Below are 22291 nucleotides of genomic sequence, written 5' to 3' on the forward strand. Positions count from 1 at the left end.
TTTTATTTTTTTATTTTTATTATTAATTTTAAATTAATAAATTAATTTGATTAAATTTAATTACTAAAATAACTTAATAACCGGTTACTACATATATTGATCTTAATGGCTCTTTTGCAGAAAGGATGAATCTGAAGAGCATATTTTGTCCACTTAGTTGGAATTAATAAATTGATACACTTAGACTTGAACCATATCTTTGGCTTAAATCATCTAAAAAGTTAAGATAACAAATTTATTTTTTCTTTAATTTTTACATCGTAATCATATTAGTATCTTAATTTTAAAATTAATCAAATTGCTTCATAATTTTAAATCATCAATAAATTAATTTTTCTATTAAGTCAATAAAATTAAGATAAAAACTCATATGCAGATATTTTTATATAAAGTTATTAATTAAAAATCTTTAAATGATTTGACATATAAAATTTTATTAGAATATAAATTAAACTTGTTATATAATTATTCTTTAAAATATTATATTATAAGAAATAAATATATTTATTAGTATATTTAACCATTTAAAATCTAAATTATTTCTGTTATCAGTAGTTTATTTTTCTTACTGGTAGACACTTTTGTCAATGCAATGTTCATTCTTTAACACTAAGCAACAAGAACAACAGTATAGGACGCTGGCGTTGCCGCAGTGTTTTACTGTTTTTACCTACCATAGTTGGTGTCACTTTGATCTTAATACTAAATTTGAGTTTCTGGATGGAGAAGACGATGAATTTGCATGCATGAGAAGAAGAATCTGCATGGAGTGTTTTTAATTTTTTGAAAGGGCAATTTAGAGAATTCACTCTACTACTCTACTTGTTAGTTGTTACTATAATTTTTGGTTATTAAAATAATATTTTTCATAATAATTATTCATAACATTTTAAGGAGTTATTGACAACCTCCTTCTATCTCTATCTCTGCATTGTTTCTGTATTGTGCTCGATTCCATGATTCAATCTCAACAACCTTCACATTACAACGAGCAATTAGCTAGGGGAACCAAAATCAAAACAACCAAAGACCCCTAATTCCCACGTAATTTATGAATTTCAAGACTAATCGTAATAATTAACCCATGCATTTATCGTGATAATCAAAATCCCCAGAATACCCCTCCGTTTTCCGGTTACTTGGGTTGGGGGAAAAAGGAAATGCCGACCGTGGCGGTGAAGCTCTACAGCGTCTTCTTCAAGTTTCTATTGAAGCAGCGTTTGCAGAATCGGATCCAAGACTCGCTTCAAGAATCCGACCCGTTCGGAGTCACGTCCAGGCCCGGCGAATCCGTCGCAGCCGCAAACCCATCCTTCTCCGACGGCGTCGCCACCAAGGACATTCACATTGACACCTTCACGTCCCTCTCCGTACGAATATTCCTACCCGAGTCAGCACTCGCCGAACCCGAACTTGCACGAGGTTCAAAGCCTCACCATCTCAAATCCATAACTGACTCTACAAACAAATTAGCTCAGGCAGGACCTGGATTAATCCGCGCCGAAAAGGCGTCGCTCGCGTCGCGGCGAGCGGGGGCGACGCCGAGGGAGGAGCCTCGACGGAACAGCCTCGGCCCTACGGGAGAGGGATTGAGCTCCGCATCCGGTGGCGGAGGGTACCTTGGATACTCGCCGGCGCCGGGAGGCCGCCGGAGAAAGCTGCCGGTGATTGTGCAGTTTCATGGAGGAGGTTGGGTGAGCGGGAGTAGTGACTCGGTGGCGAATGATTTGTTCTGCCGGCGGATCGCAAAGCTGTGCGACGCGATTGTTGTGGCGGTGAGTTACCGGCTGGCACCGGAGAACCAGTATCCGGCTGCATTCGAGGACGGGTTCAAGGTTCTGAATTGGCTGGCGAAGCAGGCGAATTTGGCGGAGTGTAGCAGGTCCATGGAGGTTAGGAAGTTGGATGCTCACAAGGCTATTGTTGATTCGTTTGGAGCTGCGGTTGTGGAGCCATGGCTCGCTGCTCATGCAAATCCATCGAGGTTTCTTTTCTTTTTCCTTGAGTTTATCATATTGATTTTTCCCTTGTAGATTGCTCTGTTTAAGCTATTTGTATTGAAATTTGACATGATAGGATCCTAGTTATCAGTGAACTATATAGGATATGATTTTCTTCCTTTGTATACATTGATTGTTTCGTTTAAATGTCGATGCTGATTGGCCAGCAAATTTAAGTTAACATTTGCTTGTTTAGGTCTAACCAAGTTATAGCAGAACAGCAAGACATGATTATGATTTTTGATTAGAACATCATAGTCTCTAAACAAGTTATGAACTTCTTAGTAATAAGAATATAAGATGCTCCCTTAGTCTACAACAACAGAGAAGCTTAAACCAAATATATGAAGAGGACGTGATTTGTGAATAGTTTAAATGAAGCAAAGACATGTTTCTGTACCTTAACTTCTTCCTTTCATGTTTCCTCTTGGAAGCTTGTTAGTAACCACTTTTTCCACTTTGATTTTGAATCAGGTGTATTCTTCTAGGTGTGAGTTGTGGTGCAAATATTGCCGACTATGTGGCTCGAAAAGCTGTAGAAGCCGGCAAACTTCTGGACCCTGTCAAGGTGGTAGCACAGGTCCTGATGTATCCATTTTTCATTGGAAGTGTGCCCACTCATTCTGAAATAAAGTTGGCAAAGTCTTACTTTTATGACAAGGCTATGTGTATGTTAGCATGGAAACTTTTCCTAAACGAGGAAAAATTTAACCTCGACCATCCAGAAGCCAATCCCCTTGCCCCAGGCCGGGGTCCTCCCTTGAAGTTGATGCCTCCAACATTGACAGTGGTAGCGGAACTTGACTGGATGAGGGACCGAGCCATCGCTTACTCGGAGCAGCTCAGGAAAGTGAATGTTGATGCGCCTGTTCTGGAGTATAAAGATGCAGTCCATGAATTTGCAACGCTTGATGTACTTATCAAAACCCCAGAGGCCCAGGCTTGTGCTGAGGACATCGCCATCTGGGTCAAGAAATATACCTCACTTAGGGGTCACGAATTCTCGTATTGAGTATGATATCCCATATTAAGATGCTGATCAGTGAGAAAATATTGACCTTGTTTTCGAAATTAGCTTTAGATATCTCTTGCGCTACCAAATTAATTGGGGGTTTGGTGGCATATTAGTTAATTTGTTTTAATGCTTATGTCCTGCCGTCCTAGGTGTTGACAGGTTCTATGTTCAATCCACCTGTTGTTGCTTTTTTATAAGATAGAGTTATCTGAGAGTGGGATTAGTTGAATCAGTGAGATGCATTTATCTCATGCACACAACAGTTGGAAGCCACCCAGTTCATTTTTCCCCTGTATTATGATGTACTATCTTATGGAAGGGTATAAAGGGTATAAAATTTAGTGCAATGCTCCTTTAGCATAAGTATGACAATGTAGTCTCCAATCCATTTTCTTATTCTATCTAATCTCCTTGTAGTAATGGTGGGTCATAGTTAAATTTTGTACAAGAGTTGTCCTTGTTTCTCGATAGGATTTAGAGTTCAGATTAAAACGACTTTTTTACCCATGAGGTACGGTTTAGTGATGATCATAGATGAAGTATCGAGTTTCTTTAATAATAAAGCATGTTCTTGCATAGTTTGCTTTGTTGGGCACAATGTTTTGCCTCCACTACAGACAATTGTTGAAGTCCTACTGCGACTATAAATATGCTATGGTCTTAACATGATTTCCTTGGGCTATTATCACAAATATGTTGAGGTAATTGGCCCCACTGGTTCCACCACTTGGTTTCTGGTGAGAAGAACCATTGGAAGCTCCATTAGAGGATCCTCTAATATAGCTTTAAAGCTATGTTTGGATATTGTCTCTAAGATAGAAAGATGGAGTTAGTAGATACCAAAATTTGTTTGGTTGTAGAGTCAAAGAAAAATGTCTCTGTCTTTATTTTTGTCTTCCTATTTCTGTCTTTCTATCTATTTATTCTGTATCAAAGGCAGAATCTGAACGCGAATTAAGAGATAGTCTGGTTAAAACTTATAACTATCTTCATGCCGAAGCCAAACCAATTTGGCTTGTTGATCTCAAAATATTGGAAGCATTTGAGGGAATGAGGAGCCAGTGTGACTCAGTGAAGTATGCCCAGTGATCAATATGTTACTTTTTTTTTTGGCGTATTTTGCCTGGGTGGCATCTCTGCTGAATGTACTGTATAACCATTTGTTATACGGACTAACTAGACATAGAATTATATTTCTTTTTTAAAAATTGTACTACAACTTTAGTTTCAAGCAAGCTAGAAACTGCAGCCAAGGCTTGGACCCAGTGGCAGAATCTGCTGCCTCACAAGGAAGTTATAGAACCCATATTAGTAGTGGTGTGTATGTTTGTGTTGTGTAAAAGAACAAAAAAAAAGCAAGCTAGAAACTATTGTAAGATCACTTTACTACATAACGAAAAAGAAATATTTGCAATCAATCTCTTCTTTCTTATTATCAACGTGTGATGTTTTCGGTTGAAAAATTTAAAAGCAACTTGCAGGGGGCAAATTGCTTCTGCCCTTTTCAATTTTCTTTTCGTAAAAAAATTTCTTTCGGGGAAAACTAATTAAAAGTGATATTCGGATGAATAACGAAACAGACATAAAATAAAAAGAAAATAAGAGAAGCATTTGAAGTCAAATAGAAATTGTTGATGCAAACGATATGGAAAAGAGGATGACAAGTTTGGCGTCCACGACGTGGTATGCACAACTGGGCCAACATGACCGTGTAATTAATCAACACAATTCAAAGTTCTGCATATAATTAAATTGACATTTCATAAATAACACTATCTAATACTATTATGAATAATTAATTATATTACAATAAAATTATTTAACAAGAAAAGCATAGATATTGGATATGTAAATTTGCAATAATATGATTTTTCAGGTATTGTGATATCTCATTGTGAAACTTCAAGCTTGCACTTCTATTTTCCCTTACCTTCAACTTTCTTCACTTCCAATTTTAACTTATAGCCAACCTTCTTCGGCTCTTACTTTCAGAGTTTCAGTTTTTCAACCTGAACCCAACCTTCTTCAACACTCACTTTATTATTTATTTATTTAATTACTTTTTGTCAATAAGTTACTTTAATTGAAAATCAAAGGCAGCCCAGATGCAATAAGAACATGACAAATTGACAATAATTGTTAAGATTCTTACTATTACTGATTAGAAAGAAGTGACCAAGAGAGACACCATTAAGTGTCATTTACATTAATGGCAGACAAACTGCCCCAAAATCAACTGAAAAAGAATTGTTTCCAGAATAATAAACAAGAAGCTAATAAATAATAATTAACTACAAAGAACTTTCCTGATCAAACTTTCTGGGCCTATAGCTATCAAAATTGGAGATGTTACCAACCTGTACAAATATACATGGCAACAGAAAATAAGTCGAACTATTAATCAGTGAATCTTCTGATTCCTCTCCAATGCAACGCAGATACGTCTCAGACAAGTCCCAGCACTCAAGGGCAATGCAGAAACTGTAAATATCCATATAACATAAATAAGAAATAAGAAACAACTTAATTCTTGTAGCCAACTACCAACGAGCCCCCTAACAAAATCGACATACTGAATTTTAGGACACCAAACAAACTATTCAATGCAAGTACGGGCTACCTAGCAAACATACAACCATAATGCATTCAAATATCTAGAATGATATCAAGTCTATGCAAAAGCTCAAAGAAGAATAATGAGCAAATAGATTGTAGTCTTTCTTTATTTACTCAAGAACTGAGAATGTAAACCAGTGACATGAATAGTTTGCAATACAAACCTGATATAAAATCATCAACATATTCAGCATCAATCTTTCCATGAGCCATTGCACCAACCTCAATAACAGAAGCACGCAAGTTAGTCGATGACCTCAACAAAATCTCACAAGTTTGTTTTGGTGGCCAGGATACTGATACTAAGACTGAGACTCTGAGACTAAGACAAGAGACCGGACACAAAATTGTATTTGGTTCCAGAGACATGGAAATAGATACTAAAATTTGTGTATTTTGTGTACCTTGAAAATTGGGAACACTGAAGACAACTTGGGGACACAATATTTACCTCATTGCTCCCACCGGAGCACCACCGCCGACTGCCAGACCTTTGCCGTCAGCAACCTCTTTTTGGCAAGGATCCAATGGCCGACTACTTTTCCGGCAGTGGTCCAGCTAGGAGTAATCATGTCCACCTAAAATATTTTGTCTTGTCCTCAACTATTGCCAAACAAGTTAGACACAAATTTGTGTCCATGTCTCTGTCTTTGTCCCTATCATTAAATATATACAAAGGCATTAAGCATACCACAAACACAAGGTTCTCATCTTGATTAGCAGCAGCGAGGTAGTCGTTTATTTGAACAGCCTTAGGTGAACTGACAGAAAGCCCTAAACACAAGAAAAGCTATACATAAGAATTTTTATAACAAGGATGAAAATATCAGTGGTTTATAGAAGAAAACTCACCAATCTTACGAGAGTTAACGGGTAGGTGTTGAGTTACAGGATTTTCAATTAGGCGCAAAAGTTTTCCACGTTTACCCTTTGACTTGATGCTGAACTTTTGCAGTAGCTCAGCTACAATTATAATTAAAGATTCATAAAAATAAGAATAAATTAGGTACATGACTTTAATGGTGAACCATAATAATGAAAGAAGAATGGAATAACAGATTTATCTGAAATAAAACTCACCCATCATGTTGCAAAAGCTTCCAAGAGTCTTTGGTATCTGGGTGTTTGGTTCAACTCGGATTAGTATTCCTTCATCAGTCCTAATGAACACACCACGCAACCTACCCAGCCATGCAAAGCCGACTACCCATAATTTGAAGAAGGGCCTAATGATAATATGAATAAAAGAAAGTTAAATAAAAAATGAAAAAAAAAATAAAACAATGGCTGCTTGATAAAAAGGGAAGTAAAAAGAAAATAAAAAACCCTCTTAAATTAGATAAAAATAAATTCAAATCAAAATGAAAGGGGAGAAAAAAAGTATATACCCATAGCACAAAGGAACAATATTTATACCCCCGGACAGAGAAATATGAACAGATCAACACTCAAAACAAGGTTTTACAATTACCCAACAGAGAGAAAAGAGGATGAACACGGCTGGTTCTACTAACCTCATGCACAATATCAGGCCTATAATCATAAGGGTTCTTGTTTTTCCTTCGAAGGAAATTAGCATGCTCATCTGGATTTAAAATCTGGTACCTCTGAAAGAGTTCACGAAAAGAAAAATGAATTTAGATATAGCATGAAAATTACAAAGTATTTAGTTTCATATTTATCACAAAGCAGTTTCATTCTTATCACTACTAAGAAAAATGGGAGAAAAACTAAGTAAGGAACAAAGAAAGAGGCACGAAAATCTTTCCATTAAAAGCGCAAATCAACTTTCAACTTTACAGATTATAAAAATATAATAAAAAGAATACCTTTCCAACATAAGCAGCAACCAGCGAGGCTTTCTCAAGAACAAAATAGACTCCACCTTTTGAGTCCGGGTAGCAAGGAGATACAGGAATTCCTGCAAGCCCCACCATTGTAGTAGCATGTTCTTTGGGCCCCATTGATTCATCACATTTGCTAAGCTTTGTCTGTAACAAAGCAAAATGTACTTCAAACTATTTGTTATACCTTGGGATGTAAAAGCACAAACTAAGGCATGGAGCATACCACAGCAAGACTGAAAATAGAAGGTGCATGTAACGTGTAAAATACTCGCAAATTTATAGCACCCCCAAAACTTGAAAGTATATTTAAGTGTAAACCACCATTTTGGCACATGTAAGATTCTGTTAAGATCTTTCAGGATCCACGAGTGCCGTTCTTTCTGGCGGCTTTTTTGGCGGTACCATAAACTTTCGGGTGCTAAATTTAAATTGGCAGCTTACCCTATATTTGATGAGCAGAGAAAGAAAAGACACATTCTGCAAATGGAAATAACTTCAGGCTTCAGCTATGACAGGCCATCCTAACCCATCTGGTCAACAGGTCAAGTATATGGGCTGGGCGGCTGGGCCAACTTTGTAGTCAGTTTCATAGTGTATGTTTTAGGACAGCCACATGCCTATACAGCCTAGGCTTTTTCAATTCTTTCTTTTGAATATGATTTACATAAGTACTACTTAGCTTCAAATATTCAAACTGAGTCCGAACATCAATAACATAATGTCACAATAACACAATATAAACCAAATTATATAACTTAAACACAAACTGAACTAAACATCACATACAAATGCAAATGAAGGTTGTGAGGGTGAAAATAACCTTTTTAATAAGACCCCCCTTGAGAGAAGGGTTGCCAAGGATCTCATTACCATGATTCTCTGGCTCTTCCTCCTCCCAACATTGGATTTGGGTTTGTTCTTCATCCCTCTTATGCTTCAGTTTACTGTCTGCACGAGGAGTGACCATCCCTACAATAAGTCATTAACATCAACGAATTCAGAATTGTCTTTCCAGCACCAAACAATGCACATGCCTATTTTTTATTGAAAGAAGAAGAGCTTATTATGATAGCTCAAGATTTAAACCAATAAATTAAAGATAAAGCACATTGACTTATACAATGTGCCCAAAATATAGTCGAGCTTATGCCCAAATATCAACATGACAATACATGCTTTTTCTTCGATGGCATGTCTTTTGGACTCTAAACATCCAAATTTGGATAGAGTCCAGTGAGCATCAAATCATGCTACAAATGGCAACAGAAAAGGCCATAACACACCATCATATCCAAAATAAAAGGTCTCAAGAAAGAGACATTACATAGGAAAAAGGGTAAATTAATACTTACCTTCCTCCAGGCTTACTAGGATTATATTTGATCCCCTATAGTGTTTAACCTAACACTTACCAGTTACCATGTAATACTCACAACTGGTGAGAGCATTAGTACCCTTCTCAAACTGTGAATAACTAGAAATATACATATAAGCCTCCATATTGTTATTCTCACTTAACTAAGATGGAACATTCTCTTAAAACAAAATAAAATTAGACAACTAATCATCGGAAAGTACAAAAGTAACATATGTAAGATTGTAAGTACAAAGAAGTTCCCAAAAAGTTTATATACAATCTAATCCAATTAGCTCTTTAGTCACATAAAGCTACATTTCAACCTAAATCTTAATTAACCATTTACAAGACTAACATAAGCTTAATGCTAATCATAGATTAGCTAACAAGAATCACCAATCTAGTTTTTTGAACTTTGGACGTGCATATTTAACTAAGTTACCCCTAAATCCTCTCAAACTAATCCACAATTCTAACAACTAGGCTATTTCAACCCAAGTTACTCTTAAGTAAATCAGTAATGAGAGGGTTTAGCTCCTATTCCACATTCTTATATCTAACCACAATACAGTGCCCAATCGCATTAAAACACGTTCGATTTCTTAAAACCACGATCAAAATCACGAATTACTCAAAGTCACATGGCCTAGGATTTGACGGAATAGCACCTCAGTTTGACTTAGTGATACGCAGCTGAGACAAGCGGCAGCGACAACGTCTACAACGGCAGTGGCAGAATCGGCGGGCTTTCTCTTCTCTCTTCTTCTTCTCCCACACGCACACATGCTCTCTCCCCTCCTTCTTTATTTATTTTGCTAACTTGGTGAAGAACAATTGGAAATTATATATAGAGATTAGGGCAAAGAGCAATTTGGTCATTTTAATTAGTTTAGGAAATAAATATATAGAGTAATTTAGGAAATTGTATCATTTGTGTGATTGTGTTTAGTTTATCTTTTATCTTTAGTATTTTTGCATTGTTTTGTTACCAAAAAAAATTAAAATAAATAAAATAATAAATTAAAAAATAATAATTAAGACAATATTTAGTTATATAAATATTTTTTCTTTGCATTTTATTTTGCATTTGAACAACATTAACTAACTCTTCATTTTTTTCACTAAAAGTATTTTATCTCTAACATTTTTCAAATAATTTTTGTCTTAATAATTTTGCATAGTATATCATAAAAAAAAATTATTTACTTAAAATAATACAAATTTACTTAGTATTTATTTGGACGTTATTATTTTGTTAAAAAAAACTTTTTCAGTGAAAAAAATTATTTTTTATTTTTTAGTGTGTTTAGCAAATTTTTAGTAGTAAAAGTAAAAGTACTAGAAAAATGAAAACAAAAACATTTTTTGAGAAGATATAATTTACATCTTTTTTCAAAAGATTTTTTTCCTTAAAAATAAGATATTTTTCATGTAATAAATAAACAAAAAAGTATTTTTATATTGTTATACACAAACATAATTGATAAATAAAAAGATCTTTTTGCATAAGATATTCAAATATAAAATTACTTTTACTTTTCCATAAAATTTTTAAAAAAAGATAACTAAAAAAAATTTTTTTCTTAAAAGTTTACCTAAATAAGATCTTAAAATAAATACAATAAATAAAAATATTTGTCTGAAATACTTTAAATTCAGTCAATTGTTAGATGAAATAAACAATTCCTTAATTAGTCACAAAAAAAACAATTCCTTAATTAGAACAACGTTGTTGTTTATTTATCATTTTTTAATATAGCGAAACAATTCATGTTCCTTAATATAGTGACATGTTTTTTATGCTGCAGTGATAGAGTACCACAAACTTTTTGCATGTATTAAAACTTTTGCTGAAAACATGAGTAATTACCAAAATTAAATAAAAAAGTTGTAAATTTGAGTCATTATTTACACAAATATTTACAATTTTTGTGATGTAAAAGTAAAATATACGAGCTTTAAAATTACTACGATATATGATACTATATATATATACATATTAGTTTAAAAAAATTATATTTTTACGATGATATAATTTTATTTTCATTTATTATTTCAACAACCATATCATATAAATACTATGTCTTATCATCAATTATATTTTATATTTTAGTTTATATAATCAATTTGTTTATAAAAAAATATTTTTTTATTTTTTTATTTGTTTACATTCTATTTATATGTTTGTATATATTAATGTTATTTTTAGTTTTTAGATGTTTGGGACATAATTTATATTTTTTAATCTTTACTTAAAATCTTTTTTTAAATTTCTTATCATTCTTTACAGTAATGTGTTTTGCATTCATTAACTCTTGGAATTTTAATTTCCTACCTCTTGTATTTTTTTTTGTAAATAATTAAAAAAATGAATGAATGAGAATAAAAAACATATAAAAATGTTATATTAAATTTAAAAAATTTTTGACAATTAATATAAGAGACTAAGAAATAAAGAGTAGTAAGAGTTTTAATATGTATAAGTTGTAGAATTTGAATATTTGTAACTGAAATTTTTTATAATTATCATTATTATGACACTTTTAATGTATATTTATTACATTTAATTAGTACTTAATGTTTCAATTGAATAATAATAGATAAAAATTTTGTTTTAATTTTTTAAAAATATTTTACTAAATAATGATCGGTTGATTTTAATTTTTTGTCAAATCATTAGAATTACTAAAAAAAATGATTTAAATTTATTGTGGAAAAAATTAGTAGCAGCTTTTATAAATAGATAAATAGATGTACCATTGAATGAGAACTTAAATGTGATCAATGATATTTATAAAAGTTTGCTGTTGAAATAGTAGTGATGATGATTCATTTTCTAGGTGAAGAAATGAAGATGAGTATGAGTAAGAATACATTGTGTATAATTATTAGTAGTTGAAATTGTAATTACTGAGAAGATTGAATGCAATTGTAATAGTTTATAAAAAGACTGAATAGAAAATAAGTTTCGATGATAAAGCAAGGAAAAAGAAGACAACTATACAACAATAATTATGCAGTAAAATTATAGAATTGTAACTTTGTAAGATCTTAATTACCCATTTGTGTGATAATATTTTCATTAGCTTTTAATATAAATTGATTTTAATGGCCTTATCTAGATGAAGAATAGCTCAAGATGTAAAATTTCTAGTCCACCAATATATTTTGCCACAAGACAACTAACCCATCTTGCAGTTCTTGTTAAGATAAGATGTATAAGATAGACAAACAATTTAAGCAGGGGGAAGGAATCATATTCCACTACTTAGTCATGTTAAGTATTAAAAAATACAATCCATAATTAAAAAAATAGAAGAGGAAGCAAAGAGACAATGCAATCATATACAGAACAGTAGAAATAGCGTAAAATTTTCATTCCTGATCATGAGATACAAGGCCTAAATCATGAGATACACAACTGCCCAATGCTTAAACCGATTTTGGTTGATTTTGGGTGAAGGGAGAAGGGTATTTTTGTTCGAAAGACGATTTTAAAATAAACTGAAATTTTGGGGATTATTTTGGAGCGAAAAAAAAGCCGGAGACGAAATAAATTTTCAGCTTCTACATTAGGGACCAAAATCATACTTATCCCTATATTTTTTATATATTAAATATTAACTTGGAACAAGACAAAAATTAAAAGAAATAATTCAAATATTAAATAAGTATAGTCTATTAATGTATAAAGAGAAATAATCTGAATAGTTGATTTTATCTTTATATAACAAGACATATTTATTTATTTATTTTTTAAATTAGTTAAAATGTGTTCTAAAAATTTTCATTTAAAAAAACCATTAAAAACATATAAATTAATATTAACCATTTTAAATTTTATATACTTATTTTTTGTAGCTAGATTAAACATCAGGGATATATTTGATACAAAATAAAAAATTTTAGAGATAAAATTAAAACAAAAAAAATTTAGAGATAATTTTAAAAATTTTAATAAATTCCAGAAACAAAAAATATACTTTACCTATAAAAGAATATTGACAACTCAATTTGTGCAACATGCGAAAAGTTTTGTTATTCATATATACACTCCTTTACGCATAAATTAAAAACAAAAAATAAAATAAATTTATAAAACATCATGCATGAATAATAAAAAATATACTAGAAAAAATTCTAAATAATTAATTTTACCATTCCATAATAGTTAATTTATCTTTTTTTTTAATTTAGTTGAAATATATTTTAGAGGTTACCATTTGAAAAAAATATAAAAATATATAAATTAATGTAAACTAAAATATTATAGAATATTAACTACATTAATTTTTTGTATACTAAGTAAATTAATCACTTAATCTTTCTGTATATTAAGTAAATTAATCTTTTTAATAAATATATATTAATTTTATTTTAAATAAACTATATATAAATATTAGGGTGATGATATATATAAGTATTTTTTGCAACTAAGTTAGTCCAACTATAATAAAAGTCACTCTCAAAATGAAAAATAAAACGTGTGACACGTGTTCCAGTGCTCTTCTAGCACATAATTCAAAGAGCTTGTACTACATGCACAAGTCTTTTTAAAGTATAGAAATAAATTTTAAAGTATAGCACACAAAAATTGGCGGAAAAAAGAGCCCAGATATACCACATCATTTCTTCTGGGATAGGTCCCTGGTTATTGGCACAGTGCAAAAGGGGGTGTCCATGTCAAAGTACCTTGGGTTTGGATGGATTTGGGTTATGATAAGGAGCTGGTGTAGCCAGTAAAACAAGGTTTGTCTAGCTAGACTATCTATCCGAAACTTTGTCTGGGGTGTTGCTTGGAGTGGAAAAAGGCCAATCTTTCTTCTGTATGGGCTTGAAGAGGGCAGTCAGGGAATGGAATGGTGTATGAGGGTTTGTAAGAACTCATGGTGCAGATGTAGTAGATTGGTTTTGGGATTGGTTCTATTGGTTTGGGAGATAGTTCTTTGGTTGGCCTAGATAGGAAATCAGCAAGTGTGTTTTGGTGGCCTTTTATGTGTTTCACCTCGAATTTATAGCGGGAGAACCAGTCTTTCCATCGCAAGAGTTGAGAATCTGGCAAGATCTTTTTCTTGATCTCCAGCATTGATGGGAAAGAGGTGTTATCCATTTCCACAGTGAAATGATAAGAACTGAGGTGGAAATTGAATTTTTCTATCCTTCTTTTGACAGCAAGAATCTCTTTGTAAGTGGCATGGTAATGTCTTTCAGATTCTTTGAACTTTCCGCTAGCATGCGCACAGTAGTGTCTTGCCCCATCAATCTCTTCGAATAGCACAGCTCCCCAGAATTCATCACTAGCATCTGTCTGCAATATTCTTTTTCCTGTACTGGGAATCTTTAAAGGAGGGGGGTCCTGTGCTATCTTCTTCAGGATTTTGACAGCTGTGGTTTGCTCTGGTCCCATGGTGGGGGGCTTCTTTTTCAAGAGCTTTGACAGCTGGCTGGTGTGTTTAGTCACATCTGGAATAAAGTCTCTAATGTAGTTGACGATTCCCAAGAATTGCTGGACTTGTTTGACTGTCATGTTCTCATCAGGGAAGTTGATTAGCCCTTTGGCAATATGTTCTCCTGGTTGGAAAAATCCATCTTCAAAAATCATCCCAAGAAATTCGATTCTTGTTTTTGCAATAGAGCTCTTTTTTGCTGATAGCATGATTCCTTGATCTTTGATGATTTGAGTGAACTGGGCCAGAAGTGCTTTGTGGGCTTCATTGTCTTTCGAGAACAGTAATATATCGTCAATGTAAATAAGTGTGGAGTGTAATATGGGCTCAAAGATTTTGGTCATGGCCTTCTGGAAGAGGGACGGGGCTACTTTGAGTCCAAACGGCATTACTGTCCATTGATATTCCGCTTCAGGAATACAAAATGCTGTTTTGTATCTATCCTCAGGATGGAGCCCAATTTGCCAAAAACCAGCCTTTAGATCAAACTTGCTGAATATCTTTGCTCTATTTAACCTTTGTGTAGTAACTGAGATTTTTGGTAAAGGAAACTTGTCATCTTGTAAGAAGACATTAAGTGGCTTATAATCAATAACAAGCCTCTTTTTTTCTCTGTTTTGTTCAGCCCTTTTTTCAACATAGAATGCTTGACATGCCCAGTTAGAATTGGTCGGTTCAATAAGTCCTTGAACAAGAAGGGCTACGCATTCAGCTCTTGCCAACTTTAAATCTTCAGGGTTCATTCCTGAATGCGTGGCCTTTATTGGGTTGATGTCTTCATTCTTTTTGAAAGGGAGGCGAACATAGAATTCTGGATTCTTTCACAAAGGTGCAGGGTGATTGAATAGGTCATGACTGTCACAACAGGCACTAAGAAGTAGTTGTTGGATCTCTCTATATTCTTCTGGAGCTTCTTGGATTTCAAAAATGCTTTGCATCCCCGCAAAAGGCAAAAACTGCCCTTTGTAAGTTAGGCCAGTGGGTTTGATATGCAACCCATGAGTTTAAAAGAATGCATCAAAGCCAAATAGAACATCTTTATCTGGGAGATAGCTTCCCAGCACCCTGAGCCAAGTGGTTTGGCCTGCAAAAATTTCCAAACCAATAGGTTTTTTGGAAATAAGGTTAATGGTGAAGATTTCACTGTTAGCTGCTGTGAACCTTTTAGAAAAAGGTGCCTACATTTCTTTTGGCAAAACATGTGGTCTTAGGACAGTGGCGCAAGATCCAGTATCCATTAATGCGACAGCCTTTGTTGGTTGGTCATAGACGGATGTCTTGACCTTCAAATCAAAATGAGGACGAGAAGCACCATCAATCTGTTTCATTCCTAAGGATCCAAGGTATCCAAGTTCTTCTTCTGGAAAATTTGATCCTTTAGGAATTTTGTAGTAATGGAGGCTATGGGTGGTGCAAAGGATGATATAGAAAAAATTGATCTCTTTGGTGGGAGGTCTTCTTCTAAATCAGAATCTTGGAAAACATATTCAGTTTCTCCATCTTTAATTTCTTGTTCTTCAAGTACTGATTCAAGATCTTCTTCATCTCCAATGGAAGCTGCATCCATTAAGGACTGAAGCATTTTTATCTCCTTTTTTGTCTTGTGGGGACATGACTTAGCAAAATGTCCTTGTTTTCCGCAGATGAAACATCTGTTTGACTTAGTTTGGGGCTTCCTTCTCTTGAAATAATGGTATTTTTGCTTCCTTCTTCTCCTTCTAAATGCCTTTTGATGAAATGCTTTGGTTGGAGATTGTCAATGGGTCTTTTTCTTTGGCTTGCATTCACACGTGCTTGGCTCTTTGCATTTGATCTTCAAATAAGATTTATTGCATGCTCCTTTGAGTTTGCTCGAATGTTTGCTGAGCTGTTTGAACATCTGTTGTTGTTCACACAGTTTGTCAAGAGCGGCTAGAGCCAGTTGGTATATTTCTCCAATGGTAGTGGTTGCCACTTCTTTACGAAGAGCCATCATCATTCGGTGTAGCTCTGGCTAGAGTTCATCTGGCAAGGATGCGATAAAGACTTGTTTAAGTGGCGGATTATTATTTCCTCCAAGAGGATAATATTTAGTAGCCATCTTCTTGTAGTGTTTTTCCAAGTCCTTTCTGTTGAGTGAACAACACTTCATCTCAAAGTATTCTTGAGAATTTCTCTTCTGAATGATCGTAATGTCTCCCAGAAATTCTTGGTGTATTATTCCTAGAAACTATGAAGAGGTACCATTGATGAGCTGGAGTCTTTCATACTCAGAAAGGTTAGTTGCCCATTCCCGGAGATTGCCAGTCATCCGATTTATGAAGTCTGCAAGGACTTGTCTGCTTGTGAGATTTGGGTTGGCCATGTTGGTCTCGATCCAAGCACTAAATTCATTTAACCTTTCTCTGTACCTTGCTGGTGGGATATCATCAAAGGTGAACCATTTGTTGAAAGTTTTAACTTCAGAGGACCCTGTCTGTGTATGGCTAGATGAAGCTATTGGTTCATCCCTTTCAGAGGTTATTTCTTCCTCTTCTTCTTCTTCTACAGGGTTGACCATGACTATTGCTGAAAGGTCTGCTTTGTAGTCTTCTTCAGACCAATCATTTGTCTCTTCTCCGGTTTCAGCAGTCCCTTCCTCAGATTCTTCAGTGATTTCTTCACTGTGTGATTGATTGTCCAAAGAGATCATATTAATTGATCGTCATGGGGCCGGCGACCCTTCTTTGATGCCTTTATCTTTTTTAGGGACATTTTCTTCTCTGAAAAAATTTCCTGGTTTCCAAGGGGGATAAGGCTTGGGTTGACAAGAAGGCTTAGACTGGGATGAATAACTCTGTCCTTGGGGGGAGATGGATTTTTTGGTATTTGCTTGTCTGGCTAAATGGTAGGTGGACTTAAAAATAAAATCATAATCTGGGATTTCTGGTGATGAATATGTTGGAAGGAACAAGACAGGTGAATATGAAGGATATGGTTTAGGATACATGGATAATGGGTCTATAGCCAGTGCTTGGGGTACAGCCGCTTTGCTTTTGTCCATCTCAATTTGTCGAAGTTGAGCCTTGACTTGATCTAGCTCTCTATTTTTCTTGTGGAATTCTAGGCTAAAGTACCTACTGTCAATATAGGTTTTGAGTTCTTGATCAAGTTGAAAAGCTTGCGCAGATAGTCGCTTTGTGAGTTCAGCAACCTGTTCTGCCACGGAGCCTATTTGTGCTGAGAGACCTTCAATTTTTTCTACTAGAGCATCAAGGGTGTGATCAATTTGGAGTAAGACTTTATTTTGGCTGACTGCATTGTCTGTATGCCAATTAAGTACTTCCTCCTGAGGAGTTGTTGCTTGATGTCCATGTGGAGTAATTCCTTGAGGAATCACATAAGGTCTTCTAGTGATTTTCTTTTCATCAGTTTAGGTCACTAGAGGTAGGAATTCTTCCTCATAAGATTTGAGAGTGGCAATGCATGAGATAGTATTGACTGACTGATAAAGATAATCCATAGAGCCTTTTTTGGACAATCTTGTATTTTTGAGCATTGGTCTCTTTTTGGCCATCGGAGTTGCTTTATCATCATCAGGAGGCTCCAGTCTTTTGAAGGAGCATGGGGCCTGTAATAACTTATTTTTCTTGTTCCTTCGTCTTTTAGCATAATCCTTATCATCAGTGTCACTCCATTGGTTAGCACAGTCACAATCAGAATCACACATAGAGGGATCAACATCCCAAATGAAATGGCCATTTATATGAGAAACATAAACAGGTTTACCCCTCTTTTATTGCCCCCTCTTTTTTCTTCTAATCTAATCCTTTTCTCTTCATTGTATGTTTTTCCTTTTTTTTTTTTACTAAACTAAAAAGAATCTTTGTTTTCAATTTTTCAGCAAAGTTGTTTTTTTTCTTCAAATCCCAAGAATTCTTATAGGACAATTCTTCCTATCTTTTTTAATGAGCCTATCCTTTCTTATTTTTATTTGTATTCAAATATTTATTTGAAAGATATTGAAATTGATAACTAACACAAGATCGGAATTTTTATAAAAGTGCACCGGTGGATCATTCTGATCGTGAGTTGTCTATACTTGAATAGGAGATATCATATTGATTCTTCTGAAGGATGGTCCTCTCAGTGAAGTTTGTTTGGTAATTTCAGGTCTCTGAAAAATAGTGGTCACCGTTCCATCACTATTATGCGTAATAGTTGGTGGTGCTATAGTGTGAACATCAACCTGTTCTTTCAAGAAAGCTCTCTCATAATTAGTAATCCATTCCAATGGAATGATAAAAGAAAGTTCATCAGTGGTAATCATTCTTGGAATGTTTATGATTGCTGGTCCTCTTGCATTATCTGTGAACATGAATAATACTTCTCCTATAGTGTTCGGGAGATTGAGGTCAAGAGCATGATCTTGAACTCTATAGAGAACTTGATGGTGCAAAGTGGCTTGTTCAGAATTAGAATCCTGAATTACTCCAACTAACTGAATCTGGATCTTTAACCTTTGACCTATCGTTGGATCTGAGAGTCTCATGGTGAAATTAGGTGCAATAGTGAGGATGACACTTCCGTTTGAGAGTGTAGTTACTAATGCTCCTATCAATGCATGTTGGTATTCTTTGAAAGTGGTATCTAAAAGAGCAATTTTGGCTATTACAGGAAGGGATCTTCTCCCATGAAGAGTGAGAATCAGCCTGACTGCTCCTAGATGCAAATGAGTATAGCCCTGATTTTGGTAGTTTTGAATAAGTTCTGGAGGGATCTCCAAGGTTATGTATTGTTCAGCAGTAGTGGCTTTTAGACCACACTGTTGTAGATGGAAGGACTGGATGACTTCTTTGGGAGGAGGAGAAGGGTTTCTGTGGATGAGATGACAAATGGAAGTGAGGGTAGATTTCCTTATCATAACCCAAATCCATCCAAACCCAAGGTACTTTGACATGGACACCCCCTTTTGCATTGTGCCAATAATCTAGAGACCTATCCCAGAAGAAATAATGTGGTATATCTGGGCTCTTTCTTCCGCCAATTTTTGTGTGCTATATTTTAAAATTTATTTCTATACTTTAAAAAGACTTGTGCATGTAGTACAAGCTCTTTGAATTCTGTGAATAGTAGAGCACTGGAACACGTGTCATACGTTTTATTTTTCATTTTGAGAGTGACTTTTATTATAGTTGGACCAACTTAGTTGCAAAAAATACTTATATATATCATCACCCTAATATTTATATATAGTTTATTTAAAATAAAATTAATATATATTTATTAAAAAGATTAATTTACTTAGTATACAGAAAGATTAAGTGATTAATTTACTTAGTATACAAAAAAATTAATGTAGTTAATATTCTATAATATTTTAGTTTACATTAATTTATATATTTTTATATTTTTTTTAAATGGTAACCTCTAAAATATATTTCAACTAAATTAAAAAAAAAAAGATAAATTAACTATTATGGAATGGTAAAATTAATTATTTAGAATTTTTTTAGTATATTTTTTAATTTTTATTATTCATGCATGATGTTTTATAAATTTATTTTATTTTTTGTTTTTAATTTATGCGTAAAGGAGTGTATATATGAATAACAAAACTTTTCGCATGTTGCACAAATTGAGTTGTCAATATTTCTGTAAAGTATATTTTTTGTTTTTAGAATTTATTAAAATTTTTAAAATTATCTCTAAATTTTGTTTTGTTTCAATTTTATCTCTAAAATTTTTTATTTTGTATCAAATATACCCCTGATGTTTAATCTAATTACAAAAAATAAATATATAAAATTTAAAATGGTTAATATTAATTTATATGTTTTTAATGGTTTTTTTAAATGAAAATTTTTAGAGCACATTTTATCTAATTTAAAAAATAAATAAATAAATATGTCTTGTTATATAAAGATAAAATCAACTATTCAAATTATTTCTCTTTATACATTAATAGACTATACTTATTTAATATTTGAATTATTTCTTTTAATTTTTGTATTGTTCCAAGTTAATATTTAATATATAAAAAATATAGGGATAAGTATGATTTTGGTCCCCAATGTAGAGGCTGAAAAATTATTTTGTCCCCAACCTTTTTTTTGCTCCAAAATGGTCCACAAGGTTTCAGTTTGTTTTAAAATCGTCCTTCGGACGAAAAAACCCTTCGACCTTTACCCCAAAATCAACCAAAATCAACCACCACCACCACCAGAATAGAACCTACGCCCAACCAGAACCACCACCACCACCAGTATCATCATGGTCATCATCATCATCATCAGAACTTTTTTCAAAACCAACCAAAATCAACCAAAAATTTCTCAAAGAATCCAGAAATTTCACAAAAAATCCAGAAAAATCACCACCATTATCATCATGGTCATCATCATCATCATCATCAGAAAAATCATGCAACATGAACTTTAAACAATAATCAACAAATTCAGCAACAATAATATTCTAAATTCAAATTTCAGCAACAACAATAATATTCCACGACAAATTTTCCAAAGAATCTAGAAATTTCACAAAAAAATTCAGAAGAAGAAGAAGAAGAAAAAGAAGACACGGTGGTGGTGCGGTGGTGCAGGGTGGCAGGGTGGTGGGGCGGCGAAGAAATGATGGTGGTGCGGTGGTGCAGGGCGGCACAGCGGCGGGGCAGCGAGGAGAAAGAAGAAGAAGAAGAAGGAGAAGGAGAAGGAGAAGGACAAGGACAAGGAGAAGAAGAAGAATAAGAAGAAGGAGAAGAAGAAGAATAAGCGGGCAGTGAAGGGATCGGCAGTGCGGCAGGATGGCGGTGCGGTGGTGCGGCAGGACGGCGGTGCGGTGGTGTTCTCTCCCTTCCCCCTTCTTCCCTTCCCCTCCCCCTTCTCGCACCCCACCCCCTTTCTTTCCTCCCCCGATTCTGTCTATCCCTTTCTTTCCTTTTTTTATTTATTTTATATTTATTTTATTTTATTATTTTTTAATGAAGGGTAATTTGGTAATAAAAAAATAAAATTGGTAAAAAGGACGATTTTAAAACAAATTAAAATCTTGGGGACCATTTTATAGTAAAAAAAGGCCAGGGACGAAATAAATTTTCAACCTCTACGTTGGGGACCAAAATCATACTTATCCCAAAAATATATTATCTAATTAATATGCATATGAATATTATATTATAATTTATAAGTGTAACTTGAATAATTGAGGTTAATTTTTAAAGTCTTAAACATATATTATTAAGCAAATTTATAAAAGAAATAAATACTACTATGTATCTTAATATATTGTGTGTCATTTTAAAAGACGTTAATATTTTTGTAGAAAAATAGAAAAATAATTATATTAATTAAAATACAAAAACACATGAAAAAACTACTATTTGTATATTAAATATTTTTGACATTCGTATAAAAATATAATTGTTATTAATTAATCGCATATCTAATTTTTTTAATTAACAAAACAAATAATTTGTATATATTGTTAAGAAAATACTGATGTCAAAACAATATTTATTAAAAAGATGTCTAGACTGCAAAAATAAAAAAAAATTAATCACTTAATACATTTTTTTAAATATTTATTATTAATAAATTCATAAATATATCTTATTTTTTATTGTAGTATATTCTATTCTACTGAAATTTTGAATAAAATAAAAGCACATTTAAATTATTGTGTGTCATGATAGCAATTAAGACAGTGTTTCATTTATTTGTTTAATTATTCTATAAAAGAGTGCTATATAAATTCTAAAAATAAAAAGACAAAAGTACTACCTATTAAAGTGATAGTAATATACATCATCATCATCATGCACACAAATCTTAAATAAAAAAGAACAATTATATATAAGATCAAATATTATTTTTTTCATTATTAATAACAAAAAAATAGTAATTATAAAAAAAATAGTGAATTACTGAAAAGAAAAGAATTTTGATATGATCTAATCTTTATATAACTCTCGAATTTTTTGTCTATTTGATAGAATTTACAGAAAAACAAATTCATATACTTGAATTACATAAAAGAGTAATTATATACTC

At 33.3% G+C, this 22291-nt stretch overlaps 1 protein-coding gene and 1 pseudogene across 1 annotated transcript; one reads left to right on the forward strand and one right to left on the reverse strand.

Annotated features, from left to right (window-relative positions):
* The first annotated feature begins 1014 nt into the window (after positions 1-1014).
* Positions 1015-3387, forward strand: LOC112716754 (probable carboxylesterase 11). The gene is made up of 2 exons (XM_025768741.3): positions 1015-1984; positions 2475-3387. Exons 1-2 carry the CDS (start codon positions 1161-1163, stop codon positions 3010-3012), a joined length of 1362 nt encoding a protein of 453 aa, XP_025624526.1. The 5' UTR covers positions 1015-1160; the 3' UTR covers positions 3013-3387.
* Positions 3388-5141: 1754 nt separating this feature from the next.
* LOC112716756 (uncharacterized) lies at positions 5142-9764 on the reverse strand (annotated as a pseudogene).
* Positions 9765-22291: the final 12527 nt, after the last annotated feature.

This window comes from Arachis hypogaea, chromosome 10 (assembly GCF_003086295.3).
Source record: "Arachis hypogaea cultivar Tifrunner chromosome 10, arahy.Tifrunner.gnm2.J5K5, whole genome shotgun sequence".
Taxonomy (NCBI): Eukaryota; Viridiplantae; Streptophyta; class Magnoliopsida; order Fabales; family Fabaceae; genus Arachis; species Arachis hypogaea.

Excerpts from the sequence above, each read along its gene's own strand:
- LOC112716754 (XM_025768741.3), top strand. The coding sequence starts at position 1,161 with ATGCCGACCGTGGCGGTGAAGCTCTACAGCGTCTTCTTCAAGTTTCTA. Across the intron at positions 1,985-2,474 it reads GCTCATGCAAATCCATCGAG|GTGTATTCTTCTAGGTGTGA; the intron begins GTTTCTTTTCTT and ends ATTTTGAATCAG.